Below are 21,369 nucleotides of genomic sequence, written 5' to 3' on the forward strand. Positions count from 1 at the left end.
GTGAAAATTTCAACTGTCTAGCTATCACGGTTCGTGAGATACAGCCTGGTGACAGACGGACGGACGGACGGACGGACGGACAGCGAAGTCTTAGTAATAGGGTCCCGTTTTACCCTTTGGGTACGGAACCCTAAAAACAGAATAAAATAAATATTTACGTAGGGCTCCCATACAACAAACGTGATTTTTTTGCAGCTTTTTGCATAATGGTACGGAACCCTTCGTGCGCGAGTTCGACTCGCACTTGGCCGTGTTTTTTTTTATTAAAGCTAATATATTATACTGGCCTACAGCTACGGAATCCTTGATTGATTATGCGTCGTACAATACGCATTTGGCCGATTTTATACATGGTATGGTAAAATAAATATTTAACAATATGAATCATAATAATGCTTTATTGTACATAACAATATTGTATGTATTTATTAAATTATTTTAATACCCTAGCGAAATCTCACAGATGAATGATTCTTTGATGTGAGGTGATCTGTCATCTAACTTGCCACCCCGCTGCACGGACAATACTGTCTGGTCACCACCTAAATTGTTAGGCTGGCTGTCACCCCACTCTGCGAATCCAGCTTCATCGAGTGTTTGACCTGGTAAACAATGCAATTTTATTTTAGTTACCTTTTTAATAATAAACTTACAAGTATTAGTTACCTCTTTACCATTCGTATTTAAACTTAACTCAAGCTCAAACGCTAAAAGCTAATAATTAGCTATTGTATGAAATAAAAATATTGAGAAATAGATGGTACTTATAGTTTCTCTAAAATTGATTAAGCAAAGTGTACTCAAACATATATGACTAGGTTGCAGGATACAAGTTAAAAACAATTGTTGATCAAATGAGTTCAAATTAATCCTTACAGATTTTCTCGATAAGATGATCAGATTTTGCTTCATTTGTTAAAATAAAATAATATGAACCTCTTACCATTTACAGTAAGCCACTCGCCATCTTCAATATTCCATTTCCAGGCACCAATAAAGGCAATGAAATCATGTGTAGCCCCAAAAAGAGTGTCTGCGGGATTGTTCTCGAAAATAGTTTTAATCACGAGTGATTCTATTTCACTATTAATAACAGACAGGTGTCCTCCTTCTGCGTGACAGACTCCAGCAGCACGATGCCAGGTTTGAGCGACCCGGTGGAACTTGTAGCAGCTGCCAGTGATAGCGTTGTATTCGTAGCCTGTTAATATTATTAAAATTATTACTCGTCCACAAGAACTGTAGTACTTACCATCTCTGTTAATTGCTGTGTTATGTACTCGTAGTTTAGTTAAATATTATATACGCACGTTTACAGATCCCATATTTGAAAAAATAAATAGGCATGGAATAACAATACAACCTGACGACCTATAATGGCCAGTGAGTAGTGACCCTGCCTATGAAGCCAATGGTCCCGGGTTCAAATTCGGGTAAGGGAATTTATTCGTGTGTGTGTGATATTTGTTCCTGAGTCATGGCCGTCCGTTCCGGAGTCATTTATAAATATAATATATGTATCGTTGTCTAAGTACAAGCCTTATTGAGGTTACTGTGGGACTTAGTCAATTTGTGTAGTAAATTAATAATGTCATATAATATTTATTTATTTACAACCATATTTGTCAACGATTTAAGGAAAAAAATACCTAAATTTTGAAGGGCATCAAACGGTCCTGTGTGGTTCTGATAAGATACGCAAACGACCAGACACAAGGTTACAAAACTACTATAAAAAAATTACAATTGTGAGTATGAGTAGTACTAAGACATTCATAAAAGTAAGCTTTGCTGGTGAGCTTAATCATGTTTTTGAGCACTTCTTCTCGTTTTAAACCTTTTGGTTTGGACTGTGCTCTCGTATATAGAGAGTTTCTCCTGCAAAGTTGACTTACCATCAGCAGTAGTTCGACAACCTTTGTCGATGACCATCGTGGCATTCTCCTTGCGGCAAAAGTAGGGGTATTTGCTGGCGCAGCGCTCATCAGCCACTTGGCCCGTGCTGGTAAGTCTCACACAATTTTCTTCTTCATTTTTGTCGCTAGGTTCACTATAAGCCCAATTCAGCTGTATGTCGGAGACGGGTATACCTAAAAATGGAATATTGGGTAGATTATGCACAATATAAAACAACAAATGCCATGGAGACCGTAGGTCAGGAAACACATGAATATAAATAAATAAAAAATATCAATATTGTTCTCCACTTCTCCAGTGATTGTAATTTTGTTCATGCAGTCAGCCAGATTAGCACGCTATGCGCAACGGTAAAGGGATTGAAGGGATCATTTGGAACTACATTGTTTGGTTCCATCCAACGAACTAAACCCATATCACCTTTTTCTCTGGAGTCCCTTAAACTGCAGATAAATTTGAATAAGCACAGGGGCAGTAAAAATGACGACCAACTGCAAACCGGGAAAGTTTACTGTTATATTTGAACACAAAGCATTATACTTATTTATAAAGAGATTTATATTAATATTAAGCTATACCATCAAGGGACATGAAATCACCCTCAGAGATGAGATCATGTATTCCCGTGAACACGCCTGGTGACAGCGCATTATTTGAGCTCATGATGGACAGCATCGCTTTTGTTAGAGCAGTGTCCGAAGGGGAGGCTAACATACCACCTGCAAGAAAAGTTATAAGTAATGAATGCAAATGAAAAACCGGGCAAGTGCGAGTTGGACTCGCGCACGAAGGGTTCCGTACCATAATGCAAAAAAAAAAACAAAAAACAAAGGAAAAAAAAAGAACGGTCACCCATCTTGTACTGACCACCCCCGACGTTGCTTAACTTTGGTCAAAAATCACGTTTGTTGTATAGGAGCCCCATTTAAATCTTTATTTTATTCTGTTTTTAGTATTTGTTGTTATAGCGGCAACAGAAATACATCATTTGTGAAAATTTCAACTGTCTAGCTATCACGGTTCGTGAGATACAGCCTGGTGACAGACGGACGGACGGACGGACGGACAGCGAAGTCTTAGTAATAGGGTCCCGTTTTACCCTTTGGGTACGGAACCCTAAAAACTATCACAGATGTCGAAACTGCAGTAGCGGCGCTGAAGGAATAAATGAAATAATTGCTGTTTTAACAAATAATTTATCAGAAAGGAACCGCTCTGAGGGATTATGAAGAAGAACTTTAGCAGAAGGGTGTTCTTGCTAATTTGTGTCATTACACGTTACATTACATTGACGCGGTGGTGGCCGAGTGGTTGTGACGTCCGACTTTCAATCCGGAGGTGGTGGGTTCCAATCCTGGCTCGTACCAATGAGTTTTTCGGATCTTTTGTACGGAATTATATTTACCACTAGCTTTTCGGTGAAGGAAAACATCGTGAAGAAACCTGACATCCGAGAAGAAATTCAAAAATGTATGTAAAGTCCCCAACCCGCATTGGGCTAGCGTAGGGACTATAGCCTAAACCCTCTCGTGCTTGATAGGAGGCCTGTGCCCAGCAGTGGGACGTATATACCATGATGGTGCGCTGAAGGGAGCAGTATGTTGCCGCGTACAAATACTTGCAAACATTATAAGATGTATTAAGTTTTAACAATATAACCTTCGGCCTTGCAGCGCAGGAGCGCGTCCTGCCATGTGGCAGGCACGATGTGCAGGCGCAGCCAAGTGTTCGCTTCTTCAACGTATTCGTAGCCAGGATCCATGACCGCTCCAGTCTCCTGGCCTAAATACAATTTATATCGTTTAATGGCGTTATTTATAAACAAGTTATCGGCCTAGTTATGAATCGTTTGTAAAATATATCTTTTCTATAGATCCCGTTTATTTGCTTAATAAATACAAATGCAATACACATACACAAAATGCAACAACATAAAATGCTTAATACAATCTATTCTATTATATTCTAATGAAACTTCATTTAAGTTCAGGAATTCATCCTTCAAATTAACGGAGTTAAAAAAAACACGGTATATAGTAACTTATGAGTTCATAAATTCGAGATTATATGAATATAAAAAAGTAAAACTTACCAATAAATATAATTGCACACAAACATATTAACTGAAACATTTTAACCAACAATGAATAACTCGTTTACAATCCAATGAGGATTAGACTGCCTTCACTGCCTGACTCGACTGAATGTACAAAAGTGTCTATTATGCATCTTTTATTTATCGCTATGAAACAGTAGTAGCATTATATTCTCAGCTTATCTGTAGGATGTACTTACAATTGTACAGTCAAGAATATTTGTGTACTTATACCGGGTGTGGCCTGTAATATGAGCAAAAAAATTAACAGTAGGCTGTACCTGTACTCCTCATACTGATCAACATTTGTTCAGCGACTTTTGAAAATAACTTGTACTTTGATTTTTAATACACTTTAAAGGTTATTCAAAGACGCAATGTATTGCGAATTTTGTTATGTTTAAGGCTTGACAAGCAACACCAATCACAATGATATGGCGTGGCGATGGCGTCCATTGAAGATAATATTTATTTTGTATGAAAAATAGGGAGTCTTAATATTTAATAATTTTTAAAGTTGTTGATCAAAAGTGTCACCATTTGAGGAGTAAGTAAGTAAGTAATATTTTATTTGTGAAACACAGGTTATACAGATGACAGTGAAATGATATAGTACTCTGTGATCTACCATATAGGTGTACAAATATTTAGTCTTATAGCTAACTTATTATCATAACTTATTATTAGATAGCTTAGAACCTATTATATATTTACATTATAGCAAATTAATTTTACATTCGGATACATTGAAATTATGTCATATATTATAGAATACATTAATCGAAAGGATACTTTCTATGAGTACAATCTTTGTTTTAATTATTCGCTCATGTTACAGGCTACACCCGGTATTTAAAGCTGCATAAGTAGTAACTTGGCCGCTCTTAACAATTAGGTTCCAATTTGTATGTTTCTTTGAGGTCTGATTTGAGGCCAATTACTGGTAGTGGCCAATGACTGTAGCAGTCACCCTCCCTCTAAGTTCTGTAAGGGTAACATTCCATTTCTAACCGCAGCTGCATTACTGTCAATTTTATTATGGTATTGACAATGACAGCGACGCGTTCAGCCGGCCTAGCCAAGGTTACAATCGCTATCGCTTCGACAACGAAAACCATTATGTCTCTCTATCACTCTTCCGTATTAGCGCGACAGTGACAGTTGCGTTTCGATCGCTACGGAGCGTAACGCTACGTCTTACGTAGGCGAACAACGCGCGAACGCGGCGCGGCGAAAGCGGCCGCCGCCGCGCCGCGCCGCGCCGCGCCGCCTGACATTCGCGTGCAAATCGCGCCGCACCGCGTTCGCAACGAGATCGCTTACGTAGGACACTTCTATGGGCATCAAAGGATTGATTTCGCCGCGCCGCGCCGCGTTCGCGCGTTGTTCGCCTACGTAAGACGTAGCGTAAGCGATTGGCATCTTGGCTACGCGGCCAGTACCGGTAGTGCAGCTGCGGTTAGAAATGGAATGTTACCATAAGAGTTGGAATTTATAGGTGGTTAAAAGGTCCGCAATGCGCAGGTAACAGCTCTTACGCGTTTCCATATGGCGAGCAATTCTTAAAAGTTGTGGTTTTTATCTGGTTTTAACAAATGTTCACGATTAGTTCTCGATCCGCCAGGTTCTTGTTTTGTCGGATTCCTGTTTCGCCGAATTTATTTTAGTACACAATCCGACTAACCGAGAATCCGACGAATCGGGAGCTAATTTCATTCATTCATTCATTTCCACAACATTAGCTCGTAAAGGCTCTCTTTATTCTTCAAAAACTGATACCTAATAAATTAACACTTTATCCACAAGAGTGGCAAAGTAATTTGATGCTAATTTTGCGTTGTTTCCTCAGGTTGACTGATGAATTTGACTTTATTTTTTTATTTTTTATTTTTAGTGGTAGTAAACTCATATACATATATACATACATACAATATATATACAGTGGTACAGTCGACGTCAAAGATATGTTTACATTTTTCGCCTTATTACAAAGGCATAAGGTGCAAAAGTGTAAACATATCTTTGACGTCGACTGTACAACTAAACGAAATTAATTAAAACTTTAAATTGATGATTTTGAATGGTAAATATTTAATAACGTGAATTTGGGGTTTGATTTGTAATGTCAGTCAGTATTTCTCACGTGTTGGTGAGATGATATTTTTTTTGTAGGTACTTCACTCGCCCGCAAATCTAAGCTATCTTGAAACCCTCGCAAGGCTCAAGACTACACTTTTCAAACTACTCCCTATTACGCTCGCTCAATTACCTACATAATCTTACCCCTGCTTGGATATCAAAACTCATACGTATTTTTGTGCTCGACTGTACTTACAATGAAACAAAGAGCGGTTCTGTGCTAACGTGTCAATGTATCCTATGGCATGATAGGCACAATTCGGAGAATCACCTATCTAAATTAAGATGTAAGTATGTATGTATGTGGCTCGTGTATCAGGGATACAATAAAATACTGTAGCAACAATGTCCGACACCTATGTGATGCACCGATAATAAATTAATAAGATCCTACTTTTAATATATTAGTATTATTACAGATTACTTTTGATAAAATTTGATGGATAGATAGATAGTGTTGTCAATTTTTTTTAGGGTTCCGTACCCAAAGGGTAAAACGGGACCCTATTACTAAGACTTCGCTGTCCGTCCGTCCGTCCGTCCGTCTGTCACCAGGCTGTATCTCACGAACCGTGATAGCTAGACAGTTGAAATTTTCACAGATGATGTATTTCTGTTGCCGCTATAACAACAAATACTAAAAACAGAATAAAATAAAGATTTAAATGGGGCTCCGATACAACAAACGTGATTTTTGACCAAAGTTAAGCAACGTCGGGCGGGGTCAGTACTTGGATGGGTGACCGTTTTCTTTTTGCATTTTTTCCGTTTTTTTTTTGCTTTATGGTACGGAACCCTTCGTGCGCGAGTCCGACTCGCACTTGCCCGGTTTTTTACAATATAGGTACCTAAGCGCAATTTCGCCGTATAGCCCAAAAGTCTTCCATTGATTACGAAAAAGTATGGTATTTGGACTATTTGGTTAGTTTTTGGTGGCTTTTTATTTCCATCTATCGTCCCAACACAATACCCTACATGTTTATTTTTCAATTGGAGTTTTTCAATAAACGATTGTCATTTTGGCTATGGAAATTTTGTTATGGATGTAAATATATTATGTATGTAAAAGTGATAGAAACGCTATAAAAGATGACTCACGTTAGACCGGGCCGTGTCCGGGCCGGAGCTTCCGGCGCATCGTTTTCTATGGAAAGCATCACGTGGTTACCTGTCATGTCATAGAAAAGTAAGCCCCGGAAGCTCCGGCCCGGAACGGCTCGCTCTAACGTGAGTAATTCCTAATGCTTCATCGTTTGGATTACTATAGTTCGTTTTTTTTAGCATTAGAAATAAGGTAAACAATGTTGATGTGTCTTTTAATTGAAAAACACATTTTAAAAATAAGTTACGGCAAATATGTAACAATTATGAATCTAATACGATCATTTATATTCTTCTGCTTTCATAAGTAATAGTTTTTGATTTATAAAAAGCGTTTTTAAATTAAGAGACATGTCAAGATCGCTTACCTTCTTGCAAGTTCTTTCTAATGCTAAAAAAAACGAACTATAAAATATTACGATAATATGTATTGGCGCTAATATTTCCATGCCAAACATCTTAAACACTGTTAATTAAATATTTTATGTCTCCAAAATCCATGTGATAATTATTTAAAATGTGTAGCTATTTTTTGTAATATCAGATGTGATGTGCATGAAACTACTTGTATTTATACTACCTACTTGCTAAACTAAAAACTCGATGAATCTGACTGTTAAAACTGCCATATTGAAATTTCATCGCAGAATCCAAATGTCACAATCAATGTCTGGACATTACAAGCCAGGGCATAGCTAGTGATGTGACATTCCCGGAAATATTGAAGGCAATGGTTGTCAACTTTACCGTTCATATTGCCTCAGTACGGTATCCATATGTCACTCAGGATATTAATACAAGCAAGCGGTCGTGGTTCCCACTTTCCTCTATGGATATTGGCATTACAAAAAACAATATGAAACAAATACGGCACTATACCCCAGGGGCCCTCATTGTGTGTCAATAAAAAACTCAACCTACAGTAAAAAATATTATGAAACATAGTTACGACCCTTCGTTTGTCTTTTTTTCATGCAATATTAAAAATATAAGGAGCGAAACATAATATTCCATACACACTTTTGAAAGCTCCTCATTATTATAACCATGTAGAAATATGGCCTTCGTTCAATTTTTTCGGTTTTTTACTGTTACAAGAGTAAGGAGGTTTTACATTTTTTTATGGAATTAGTTTTTCCCTCCTAACTCTTATCACTAATCTTACACCTTATAAAACTAAGTCTCCCGCCTCGTCTGTCTATCTGTATGTCTCTAAGTCCGCGATGAACTCCAAAATTACTACGGTTTTCACTCATCAAAAGAGAGACTCTTGAAGAAGATTTAGAATAAAGATAACAGTACATCACTAGTCTCAACAAAGTTTTCCAATAAGACGCGGACGATTGAAGCTCTTGGCTTTCTTTCACTATTATGTTTTTTGCTTCTGTAATGACGGGCGGTTACAGATCGGCTTCCTGAACGGTTTCATTTTGTTGCAATCAAACTTTGGAGACATTTTTGCCATCACAAAATCTCCGCCACGTCTGCCTATCTGTATGTCTATAGATCATCGTCATCAACATTATTCTTAAGAGCCTAGCTCTTGTCGGTGGAGTAATCGCCATTCCGTTCTTCTCTCTATATCTATGTCCATGGATATGTTCGCGATAAACTCAAGAACCTTACAGTTTTCACTTATCAAAAGAGAGATTCTTGAAGAAGATTTAGAATAAAGATAACAGTAGGTAGGTACATCACTAGTCTCAACAAAGTTTTCCAATAAGACGCGGGCGATTGAAGCTCTTGGCGTTCTTTCACTTTTATGTTTTTTGCTTCTGTAATGACGGGCGGTTACAGATCGGCTTCCTGAATGGTTTCATTTTGTTGCAATCAAACTTTGGAGACATTTTTGCCGTCTTTAATGGGGTTGGCAACTGTCAAGGGTTTGCATAGATGGCGCCATCATAGCTTGCCCCTTTTTCTATGAGATTTAGCTTAAAAGCCTTTCATCCAGGGCATTAAAAAAACAACAATTTGACACAATCCTAGGGATTGACAGGGCAAGCTATGATGGCGCCATCTGCTAAATACTTCGACCGGCCAACCCCATTGTTGGAGATTACAAAATATTGAAGAAAAAATGCTTGAGTTAACTTGAACGGCGTTAACCTCCTAGTTACTGCCTTTTAGCTTAGATGGTTGATGAGATAAGGTAAAACTGGTACTCGACGCGGTACCATGTCATCTTGAAACTTGAGTCATTGTCAATAGAAGTGACAGGAAGGTGTAATCTATTGGCCATTAGCATGTCGAGAACTAGTACGTTTACCTTAGTTTAGCGATGGTCTTTAGTGCTCCGTACAAAACTTTATTCACTTAGCAACTCGGTGTTAGAAATCGGTTAAACGCTTTTTTTTTCAGAGACCTTTTGACGTAGATACCTAAAATTTGGAACAGTTATAGTAACAATCACCTGTGAATAAGTCAAACCTGCATATTTAGTGCAATAGTAGAATGTAGCTTAGTTTGAGAGTAAATCTAGTTTATGCACTTAATTTACTGAGCATCACTCGTAAGCACCCAAACTTTTAATATTTCTATATTTAATCAGACCTCCAATTCATCATCATCATCATCATTTCAGCCTATATACGTCCCACTGCTGAGCACAGGCCTCCTCTCATGCGCGAGAGGGCTTGGGCTATAGTCCCCACGCTAGCCCAATGCGGATTGGGGACTTCACATACACCTTTGAATTTCTTCGCAGATGTATGCAGGTTTCCTCACGATGTTTTCCTTCACCGAAAAGCTAGTGGTAAATATCAAATGATATTTCGTACATAAGTTCCGAAAAACTCATTGGTACGAGCCAGGATTTGAACCCGCGACCTCCGGATTGAAAGTCAGACGTCATATCCACTCGGCCACCACTGCTTCACCAGGCCCCAATTTCACATCGGTGACAGGTGCGACGAATTGTAAAATCACTGTTGCTGACGTCACAGGCATCCATGGGCTGCGATTACCACTTCCCATCGGGCGGGCCGTATTCCTGTTTGCCACCATCATTGTATTATTTAAAAAAACTTTATTATATCGGAATAAAACAGATATTTCTCCTGCGAAGTTTCTGACAATTGTCAAAGATTTAGAAGAATTGTAGGTAATTCTTGACAGGTAATGAGTTATGTCGGAATTTCGTGACAATTGTAGTGTTTCTTGTGACAATTGTCATAACATAAACTTAGCAAGAGAAATATCTGTTTTTTTCTAATATCATAAAGTTTTTTTTAATAATACAATGATGATGGCAAACAGGAATGCGGCCCGCCCGATGGTAAGCGGTAACCGTAGCCCATGGATGCCTGTGACGTCAGCAACAGTGATTTTACAATTCGTCGCACCTGTCACGTTGATGAAACAGGGGCCAGACCTCCAATTACCACTCTATATTTAAACTACCTCGGATTCTATATTTAAACATACCTTCAATTATTCGAATTGGTCAAAACTTTAAAACTTTATATACTATCCCAGCCATAGACTAGGAATCCTCTAGACCGAGTTTAGAGCAATTATTTCATGCAACCGATGATGCCAAAAATGCGGGGGTGCGCGGGACGAGGTGAGCGAAGTTCCGTGCCGTGATTGGTCCGTTCAAAGACACGGACGTCACACATAGACACTTTCGACTCGAACATGGAGTAAAATTACCGTATGCGTGGCAGAGGGGGTAGCGCGACTATGCTCAGTCTGGAGGATGTTTTGTCTGTGATCCCAGCTAACCTCAAAAGTTCTAGAGTCCTATTCAACTATCACACATTTCATATAACTCTTACGTACCCGTGGGAGCTCCTAAAAGCAAATTAAAGTTTGTCTACAGCCCGAAATACGTGTGAAAATGATAAATGCTAGTGAAACTAAGGTTAGCACTACGTACAGTATTTTATGCAACACTTATAAAACTTGACAAGATATCATCATCATCATCATCATCTCAGCCATAAGACGTCCACTGCTGAACATAGGCCTCCCCCTTTTGGGGGGTGTATGCCATAATCGCCACGCTTGGCAGGCGGGTTGGCGATCGCAGTCGAGTACACCGAATTTGAGGAACGCTGCTGCCCGTCCACCGGTGGTCTTGGACGTAGTTTAAGGACATACCCGGGTCCCAAGAAGGGTCCCGGGTGACAAGATATAATGTGGCTTTATGGTAATAATTTGCGTATAGGTACTAGTGATGATGATGATCCTTCCGGCCGATTTCGACCATGGCGACCACTTCGACTCCTAGTTAGCTCGGCGCTCGTGCGCCCGAATATGGCTGACATAGCCGATCTTGGAGGTGAACCTCCGCGCACATTGAGGTACTAGTAGGTAAGTCTATACTATTAGCTTAGCCCCCTGCATTTATTTTTATATGCAGGGCTGCTAAGCTAGTTTAGCTGACTGTACGTAATTTAAATAATTTCAAAACATGAGGTTGTACCAAAATAATAATTAAGCTTTAGAAACTAATATTAAAATGTAATACAAACTAATGTTGCCATTGGCTTCCGAAACCTAGCTGCAACCTAGTGTAAACATTCGATTGCTTGACACGCGTTTGCGTTAAGTGTTATTTTGTATGTGATTTTGAGTTTCTAAAATGTCCCGCTTGGTGCGCTGTTCCAAATCCCATACAAAATGAGTCTTAACGTAAACGTCACTTCACCCTACCGAATAAATTGTACACTAGGGATTCCGTATGATATTGTCGCAGGGCAGTTGAATTTTTTTTTTTTTTATGAATGGGCTTACTCATGGCCACAGACTAGCCGAGGCGTAGACGTGGCCTACGATGGAGCGAGCTCGCCCAGAAGGTGCCTGTTCACTCTTGATTTGAAGGTTGCCGGGTTATAAGAACACGGAATTGAAAAAAATGATCAGGAACTAGAATTAAAATAGCCAATTCCTAGAATTAAATGAACAAGAACTAGATTTGACACGGATTTACCTATAAAGGAGGTCGGCGAAGCAATATTTCAAACGATTTGGGCCCACTCCAACTTTGACTTTACCTCAGCCTTCTACGTTGGGTTCTACTTCCTAATAGTGATGTGTCTTTCCTGAAAAAAAATCCCAGGAATATTCCCAGATTCCCAGTAACGTGTCCGAGAATTGTTTTTAGGTGAAACTAAATAATTTGGACTTTTCCTACGCAGTATCTAAACTAACAAACTATACACTATAGGGTTATTCTTTACCAGTACAAAAGCTTATAACCTTCGCTAAATCGGCTAAATTGCCTTTTCATACAAACGAAGTCCTTATTATATATTAACTTAATCAAAACCAATATATTACTTTGCTAAAAGATAACGTGCTAGCACTGATTGACTAGCACGTTATCTTTTCGCGGATTAGTAAAGTAATTGACCGAAGCGAAGCGAAGGTCTACGTTTTGACTCGGGCGTTTTGCTTTTGTATGTCCGGATGTTCTCCTCTACAGGTCGCAATTCTTAACCGATTCTCGTGAAATTTTGTAACCGAATTCTATGAACCGATAAAAAAAATTTGTCGAGATATTTTTTGAAAATTTTTCAAAATTGAAAAGTTGTGATAGCTCGCGCTTATACAAATAGTCGTATCGGTATCATAAGAAAGTAATCTTTTTGAAACATGTTTACAGATTAAATGTCAAAAAATTCAGAAAATTTATTTCGCTGGTTTTGGAGGTATTAAGATATTTCAAAATCAAAAAATCAAAATCAAAATATACTTTATTCATGTAGGCCTAGCAACAAGCTCTTATGAATCGTAATTAATCTTAATCTAATTATCAGAGCAATTTATTGATGTTAATATTATTCCATAATAAAATTGGATTATTATACATGTCAAATTTAACACTAAGAATTTCACAAAAGGATCGTCAAACATTAAAAAAAAAATTGTATAAAAAAATACTAGTCTAGAATTTCTAGAATAAAATCTAAATGTCAAAAAAAGCATAAGTAACAAACAAGTAGATAGTATTACATCGGAATATCCATTTCCTCATCAATAATCAAATATACCTAATAAATAAATAATCATTTCGAATAACAATTAATCCCACGTTGTATTATCATTCAGGTAGTCCTGTGTGGTATAATAAGCTTTGGAAATAAGTTTACGCTTTACATAATTCTTAAATTTATTAATAGATAATTCGGTAATATGGTTTGGAAGTTTATTATAAAATCTTACACAATTACCCATGAATGATTTTTTAATTTTATGGAGCCGAGTGAAGGGCACTGCGAACTTATGTTTATTTCTAGTATTAATATTATGGATTTCACAATTTTTCCTAAAATTTACAATATTTTTATGTACATACAGAATATTCTCATAAATGTATTGACAGTGCACTGTCATTATGTCAATTTCCTTAAATTTATCTCTAAGTGAGTCTCTATGATTCATTTTGTATATTGCTCGAATAGCCCTCTTCTGCAGAACAAAAATGGTATTTATCTCTGAAGCACCGCCCCACAGTAAAATACCATATGCCATAGTGCTATGGAAGTAACTAAAATATACTAATCGAGCTGTTTTCACATCAGTTAACTGACGGATTTTGCTCACTGCAAAAGCTGCAGAGCTCAGTCTATTCGAAAGAGTAGCAATATGGGGACCCCACTGGAGTTTAGAATCTAAAGTTATACCAAGAAAAACTGTACTATCAACTAATTCCAATTCCTCATCCTTCACAATGACACTTGCTTGCACATGCCTTACGTTACTACTAGTGACAAACTTAATACATTTAGTTTTTTTCTCATTAAACATTAAATTATTAACATTGAACCAATTTACTACTTTTGAAATAGCATTGTTTACATCATTGTAAGCTTGTTGCTGTCGTTTGACTTTGAAAATAAGTGAGGTGTCGTCTGCAAACAATACTATATCATGGTGGGTCTTAACAAGGAATGGCAAGTCATTTATGTAGATAAGGAACAGGAAAGGCCCCAATATTGACCCCTGTGGTACACCCATAGAGACCAATGACCCAGGTGATCGCTGTCCATTCACATCGACCCTTTGTATTCTACCATTTAAGTAGGACTTAAGTAAATTCAGTGCCGATCCTCTAACGCCGTAATAATGAAGTTTCCTGATTAATGTTTCATGACAAACACAGTCGAAGGCCTTAGATAAATCACAGAAGACACCTAAAGCATCTCGTGACTCCTCCCAGGCAACGAAAATATGCTTAATTAGCTCAACACCAGCATCGGTTGTTGAGCGACCCCGTGTAAAACCAAACTGCTTATTATGCATCAAATTATTAACGTTAAAATGTCGTACTAATTGAGAAAGAACTAATTTTTCAAAAATCTTGCTAAATGTTGGTAGCACAGATATCGGTCTAAAGTTAGTGGGGTCAGAGCTGCTACCAGATTTAAATAAAGGAATTACTTTACTATGTTTCATTAGATCAGGAAACTCGCCGCAATCAACACTGTTGTTAAATATAACTACCAAGTCAGGCGCTACAATTTCTACTAAGGATTTGACAGCATGGACAGAGACTCCCCAGAGGTCACTAGTTTTTTTGACATTAATTGATTTAAACGCCTTTATTACATCTGAGGTACAAACATGTTCAAAATGAAGGTCTCCACAACACTTTGGAGCGTTATCTTTTAATAATGTAACAGCAGATGAGGGTGATGAATTTAAATCCTTAGTTGTAGATACTGGTACCTCGGTGAAAAATTTTTCAAATTCTGTAGCTACTTCTAAATTAGAATCTATAATTTTGTTATCAATGTTTAGTTTAAGTTCTTTAATTGTGTGTTTCGAACGACCAGTCTCCACATTTATTACTTTCCAGGTTGCTTTAATAATGTCTGAACTACTTTTTATTTTCTGACTTAGATAATTTCGCTTAGCTATATGACAATCTACTTTAAACTTCTTCGAATACGCCTTTACATGTTCTTTAAATTCATCACTCTGATTAAACCGCCGTTCCTCATATAAGGCGTACAGTTCACGTCTTCTTTGATGTAAGTCCGCAGTAGCCCACTCACTAAAAACTGATGCACCACTAACTACGACCGATTTTGAGGTGAATATCGCATTATAATGATTCATAAAAGTGTGAAAGAATGAATTATACATACTATTAGGACTCATATCGGAAGACAAAAAGGGTAGCGCCTGAACTAAACTTAGCTTCATTCTTTCCACGCGGTCCGAGGTTACTGGTACAAAAGTTATTTGTTTTCTCATGGTATTTTTCCTAAATGCCTCAAATACCATTAATTGACCTAAGTGGTCAGATTCTAAATTGCTGATAACTTTTTTAGCAATAGGAAAAATATCTGTGAAAATATTATCTATACAGGTTGCACTAGTAGCAGTCACTCTAGTGGGCTCCATAAACATGTGGTTGAGATTACAAGATTTAAAAAGATTCAATAATCTACAAGACATTGTTGAATTTTCCATAATATTTACATTAAAGACGCCGCATATAAGCAATTTCTTACTAGAAGATGATATTTTACGTAGGGCAGATTCCATTATGTTTTCAAATAATTCAAAATTACTTAATGGCGGCCTATACACACAAAATTTAGTTTTGTATGTCCGGATGTTCTCCTCTACAGGTCGCAATTCTTAACCGATTCTCGTGAAATTTTGTAACCGAATTCTATGAACCGATAAAAATTTTTTGTCGAGCCAAGTTTTGAAAATTTTTCAAAATGGAATAGTTGTGATAGCTCGCGCTTAAACAAATAGTTGTATCGGTATCATAAGAGTGTATTCTTTTTAAGACATGTTTACAGATTAAATGTCCAAAAATTCAGAAATTTTATTTCGCTGGTTTTGGAGGTATTAAGATATTTAGTTTTTACTTGAGAATGAGTAGCTAAATTTCGTCACCTCATGTAAGAACTATCATGGTGTATTTTGCAAACGTTCGCTTTTTTTGTTTGCACGGAAGGTCTGGGTTCGATCCCCAGTAATTATATGCTGGGATATAACTTTTTGTATTTTCTTACACTTAAATTTCATATCAATTGTTGTTTTTTTTTTTAATTTACTCAGTTTTAAGCTCTGCTCGCGAGGTCTACAGCTCACAGAGCCACTAGTATTATTATTTTGGTATTTATTAAATATGGATTTCCGCAAAGTAACGCCTGATTCTATTCACTGTTTGGATATTAACTTTATTGAAAATATTGTGAAACAATTTGTTGTATATTTAATTGCACAATACAAGAAAGTACAAATGGAAGACTGAATATCATAAGGCATTCTCTACCAGATTTAGTAATTTCTCTACTTTGTTGAAGTGACTAAAATATTATTATATATATATATATATATATGTCGCAGTAAGATAGATATAGCCGTTATATAGTTATAACCCTAGGGATATAAGTATATGACGTAACATAGTTATACGAAAGCGATTCATTACTATCTTACTAGGTATATAACTATAATACGGCTTTAGTTTAGTGATATAGTTATATTACTGGATTAAGTTTAGTGAAATAATTGTGAGTAGGAGTGCAGCGGTGCGGCGGAGGTATAGTTATATCTCTAGGGATATAGTTATATGCCGTATAGTTACGTACAACTACGTATTATAATCATATTCCTAGTAAGATAGTAATTGTAGGTATTAGGAGTGCGGCAGTGAGGTGGAGGTTTAGTTATATCCCTAGGGATATAGTTATATGCCGTATTATAATCATATTCCTAGTAGGATAACTATTATATATATTTTCATGCTGCTATTCTTAAGGGTTTATGAGGCATTGCGATCGATTCACGAAAGCTGGCGCGAAATTTGACAGAATTTCAATGAAAATAGCTGTCACTCAGTAGAAATCACGCTCCAGCTTTCGTGAATCGACCTGTACTTTTACGTAATATTGCTAAAAAGTATTATACGGCATATAACTATATCCCTAGGGATATAACTATACCTCCGCCGCACCGCTGCACTCCTACCTACAATTATTTCACTAAACTTAATCCAGTAATATAACTATATCACTAAACTTAATCCAGTAATATAACTATATCACTAAACTAAAGCCGTATTATAGTTATATACCTTAGTAAGATAGTAATGAATCGCTTTCATATAACTATGTTACGTCATATAATTATATCCCTAGAGTTATAACTATATAACGGCTTTATCTATCTTACTGCGACATATATATGGGAAATAAAATATTCCTGTTGCCACATCACTAATTCCTACAAACGATCATATTTCACCGAAACTATCAGAAAAGGAATGGGACCGACGCTTACGCCTTTCCTCCATGTTTTACTATATTAATATCTTGTTAAACGTCCTAAACGACGACTTGCGGGTAGCTCTGAAATCAATTTGTAAGAAATTTGTTTCAGCTAGTTTGATGGAGTAAGTTTCGTCGGTAAGAAGTGTAAGGAGAATTTGAATTAAAAGTTACGTGCGAGTCACCGCTTCGGTTTCTTTGAAGGATTTTGTGCTTTTTGTCTTGTCAAGTTGAGATTCGGAATTCCAACTTAGGGCCCAGTAGGTTTGTTGTTTTTCACTGAGCATAAGCGTGAGCGAGGTGGATGTTCGTGCTCGGGTCCGCAGATATAGTGTTGACATATTTTAGTCACCTGTGTTCATTATTAAAAAAAAGTTTAAAGTTTATGTTGCGTAGGTAATTAAACTCCCCATTCATCTCTTGTTCATATGTTTTTAGAATAATTCAAATTTTGTTTTAAGCTGGTAATTATTTATAAGACTACCTGCACCACGTTGTGATTCTTTTTATTTTTCTTAATATTGTAACATATTTTATTTCTTTTTTTTTATAATTAAAAATCATTTATTTACATACAATATATATATACAGTTATTTCTAAATTTATATCTAAATCAGGGCCGTTGCACTATGTACTCCGACACATCCTGAAGTGAGTGGAGTGGAAATTTACAAAACTGTGTTATACAGGTATTTAATATCTGTTTATCTTAAGTAAGATTGTTGTGTCAGATAAATTCTTTTCATTTCATATTTGCTAACGTCTGCGTAACTTAGGTACACGGCAGAGTGACAATTGCGTTTCTTTCGCTACGGAGCGTTAGCGATTGGCATGTTGCCTTCAGAGCTGAACTCTGAAGTTTAGATTGCCCATTAAATATTAAAGTTAAGCATGTAGGCCCATCGGCATTACTTTACCTTGTCTATGAATGTTTGAGCGTGAGGTTAGTTTGCCGTTCATTTATTATTCCATTTATTAACTTAATAAACAGCTTACACTTAAACTGTACCTATTTAAAGAGTACTTAGACAATACATATAAGTACTTAAAAAACCGGGCAAGTGCAAGTCTGACTCGCGCACGAAGGGTTCCGTACCATAAAGCAAAAAAAAAAACAAAACAAAGCAAAAAAAAACGGTCACCCATCCAAGTACTGACCCCTCCCGACGTTGCTTAACTTTGGTCAAAAATCACGTTTGTTGTATGGGAGCCCCATTTAAATCTTTATTTTATTCTGTTTTTAGTATTTGGCAAAAAAATGAATGCATTCCCGCAGCGAGGGAGACTTTGGGATTATACTGAACAACTTTTATGTCGTATCAACGTGTATGGGATCAACCCTGAAATCGCGTTAAAAAATTTGACTGCTTCACACCTACATTTTCGAGTCGCGCATTTTTTGTTGCGAACTATGTTTATTTTGTTTAAAGAAAATGGAAGCAAAATAACGTCACTTTTTCACTTCACCGAAAATTCTCTCGAATTCCAACGTATCTCATTTAAGGTGTATTGTCACCTGAAAGCTGCAGCAAGTGAGATTACATTGGTGAATAAATTGTGTCCTGGCCTTAATTTATAATATAATACAGAACATTGTTAAGTAAATGAAGCAGTAAAACCAGAATAAGGCTTCGAGCACCTTATTTCTTTAAATTTAATGACTAATTTCCTTTGACTATTGGAGTTTTCATCACTGTGATACATGTCAGTTAAATATTGTATACGGCTTTAGATTTACAAGTTTTATTTTATTTTAAAAGACTAGCTTTTGCCCGCGACTTCGTCTGGGTGGAAAGATGATGATTTTTCATAGTAATAATATGTCCTTAATTAGCATTTTATATTCTGCACTACTTTTATATTATATAGTATTATTTCAAGCTTAACAACGTAACGGCTTAATAAAACAATATGGCTAATACAGTGTACCAACATAAGATGATTGTAATATTAGTTCTAATGACAGTTATTGAAAGCCCGCCAAAAGTATACTTTTAAACGTATAGGACTAATATATGTTATCTGTGACCCTTGACTTTGCCTGTCAACTGGTGAAGTATTGCCGCTAATGAGAAACCTGCTTTGTAAAACTAATATTAATTATAAATCTGTCAAGAAGAACATCGTTTTTATATTTGGAAGCACCATAAGAATCCCCAGGACGAGGCCCACAGGGTGGGCTGACACCTTTCTCATGCTTATTATTATTACCTCCATAGTCCATATCAAATAATTATACTTACCAATAAATACTGCCCTAGTACCCGGAGCCATGACTTGGTATAACTGCTACTAATTCTCTCAACATCAGACCAATCAGCGTCCTAATCCCATATTAAATTCAAACATCCCCGATAATCATCTCCATGTTTTGTCCCCGCCATCTTTTTAGGGTTCCGTAGCCAAATGGCAAAAAAAACGGAACCCTTATAGATTCGTCATGTCTGTCTGTCTGTCTGTCTGTCTGTCCGTCCGTATGTCACAGCCACTTTTTTCCGAAGCTATAAGCACTATACTGTTGAAACTTGGTAAGTAGATGTATTCTGTAAACCGCATTAAGATTTTCATACAAAAATAGAAAATAAATAGTAAATTTTTAGGGTTCCCCATACATAGAACTGAACCTCAAAAAAATTTTTTTCATCAAACCCATACGTGTGGGGTATCTATGGATAGGTCTTCAAAAATGCTATTGAGGTTTCTAATATCATTTTCTTCTAAACTGAATAGTTTGCGCAAGAGACACTTCCAAAGTGGTAAAATGTGTGTCCCCCCCCCTGTAACTTCTAAACTAAAAGAATGATAAAACTAAAAAAAATATATGACGTACATTACCATGCAAACTTCCACCGAAAATTGGTTTGAACAAGATTTGGTAAGTAGTTTTTTTTAATACGTCATAAACCGTAAACCGCACTTTTATTGTTACTTGCTGTTACGGAACCCTTCATGGGCGAGTCCGACTCGCACTTGGCCGCTTTTTTAACCAATAACGTCAAAGATCTGACAGCCGCGGCGTAATCATTTGGCGATGACTGGCCATTTTTAAATTATTTGACCTTAAAAAGGATATTGTGTTGCCGTCTCATCAAACGCGTGTAAGAGCGACCGGGATAGCATGAATGACTGGATTTTTGATGGTAGTAAAGAAGTTTGGAAGTATAGGTACGGTTTTGGTCGCTCTACAGACATATAACTCGAATAGGGCTTTCATGTACCCTCATTCATAGTGTTACTAAAATTAAGAGTGTTGAGAATACATCAATAATTTAGTGCACGATTAAGAGCAAATAACCTTGTCTAGAGAAAAGAATACGCAAATTGCTTTCTGTAAACGTTTGTTATATAAATCTACAATGACAAAATCATATTGTTGGAATCGTTTGCCAGATTGAAACGTAAAGTTATGGAAAGGGGATGCAGGATGATGGAATTGTATATTTCAAATTGATGGAATAATAGTAATGTATACCTAGTCAAAAACGTATCCAATAGATTATTTTTGTATACCACAATTGTGGCAAATAAGCATACGGCCCGCCTGGTGGTAAGTCGTCATCGTAGCATATGGACGCCTGCACCTCCAACGGTATTAAAGCCTGACCTGGAATATATGATCACGCGCCATGTTGCTGAATTTCACTGAAACTATTTTTAGTGTTCCGTACAAAACTTTGTTCACCGGATCACTTCGGTCTTGCAAATCAGTTATTTTCATACTATACTCAACTGTCACCCTATACATAAGAATAACAGCGCCCTTTTGACAATGATCATAATATCTCATCGGGTCCATATTGGGTCGCATAATAATTGATTGTCCTAATGTAATGTTACGCATAAAACTCATTTCGCATAATTGTTATTGTGCT

The 21,369-nt window shown here is 36.9% G+C and overlaps 1 protein-coding gene across 1 annotated transcript; it reads right to left on the bottom strand.

Moving 5' to 3' along the window:
- Positions 1 to 434: 434 nt before the first annotated feature.
- LOC134664023 (secretory phospholipase A2 receptor-like) lies at positions 435 to 4,093 on the bottom strand. Its single transcript, XM_063520585.1, has 6 exons — positions 4,010 to 4,093; positions 3,577 to 3,699; positions 2,496 to 2,636; positions 1,896 to 2,090; positions 944 to 1,201; positions 435 to 602 (listed from the first exon to the last, which is right to left on the bottom strand). The coding sequence occupies exons 1-6, from the start codon at positions 4,047 to 4,049 to the stop codon at positions 439 to 441; spliced, it is 921 nt and encodes a 306-aa protein (XP_063376655.1). The 5' UTR covers positions 4,050 to 4,093; the 3' UTR covers positions 435 to 438.
- Between the last annotated feature and the right edge of the window lie 17,276 nt (positions 4,094 to 21,369).

Source organism: Cydia fagiglandana, chromosome 4 (genome assembly GCF_963556715.1).
Source record: "Cydia fagiglandana chromosome 4, ilCydFagi1.1, whole genome shotgun sequence".
In the NCBI taxonomy this organism is placed as follows: domain Eukaryota; kingdom Metazoa; phylum Arthropoda; class Insecta; order Lepidoptera; family Tortricidae; genus Cydia; species Cydia fagiglandana.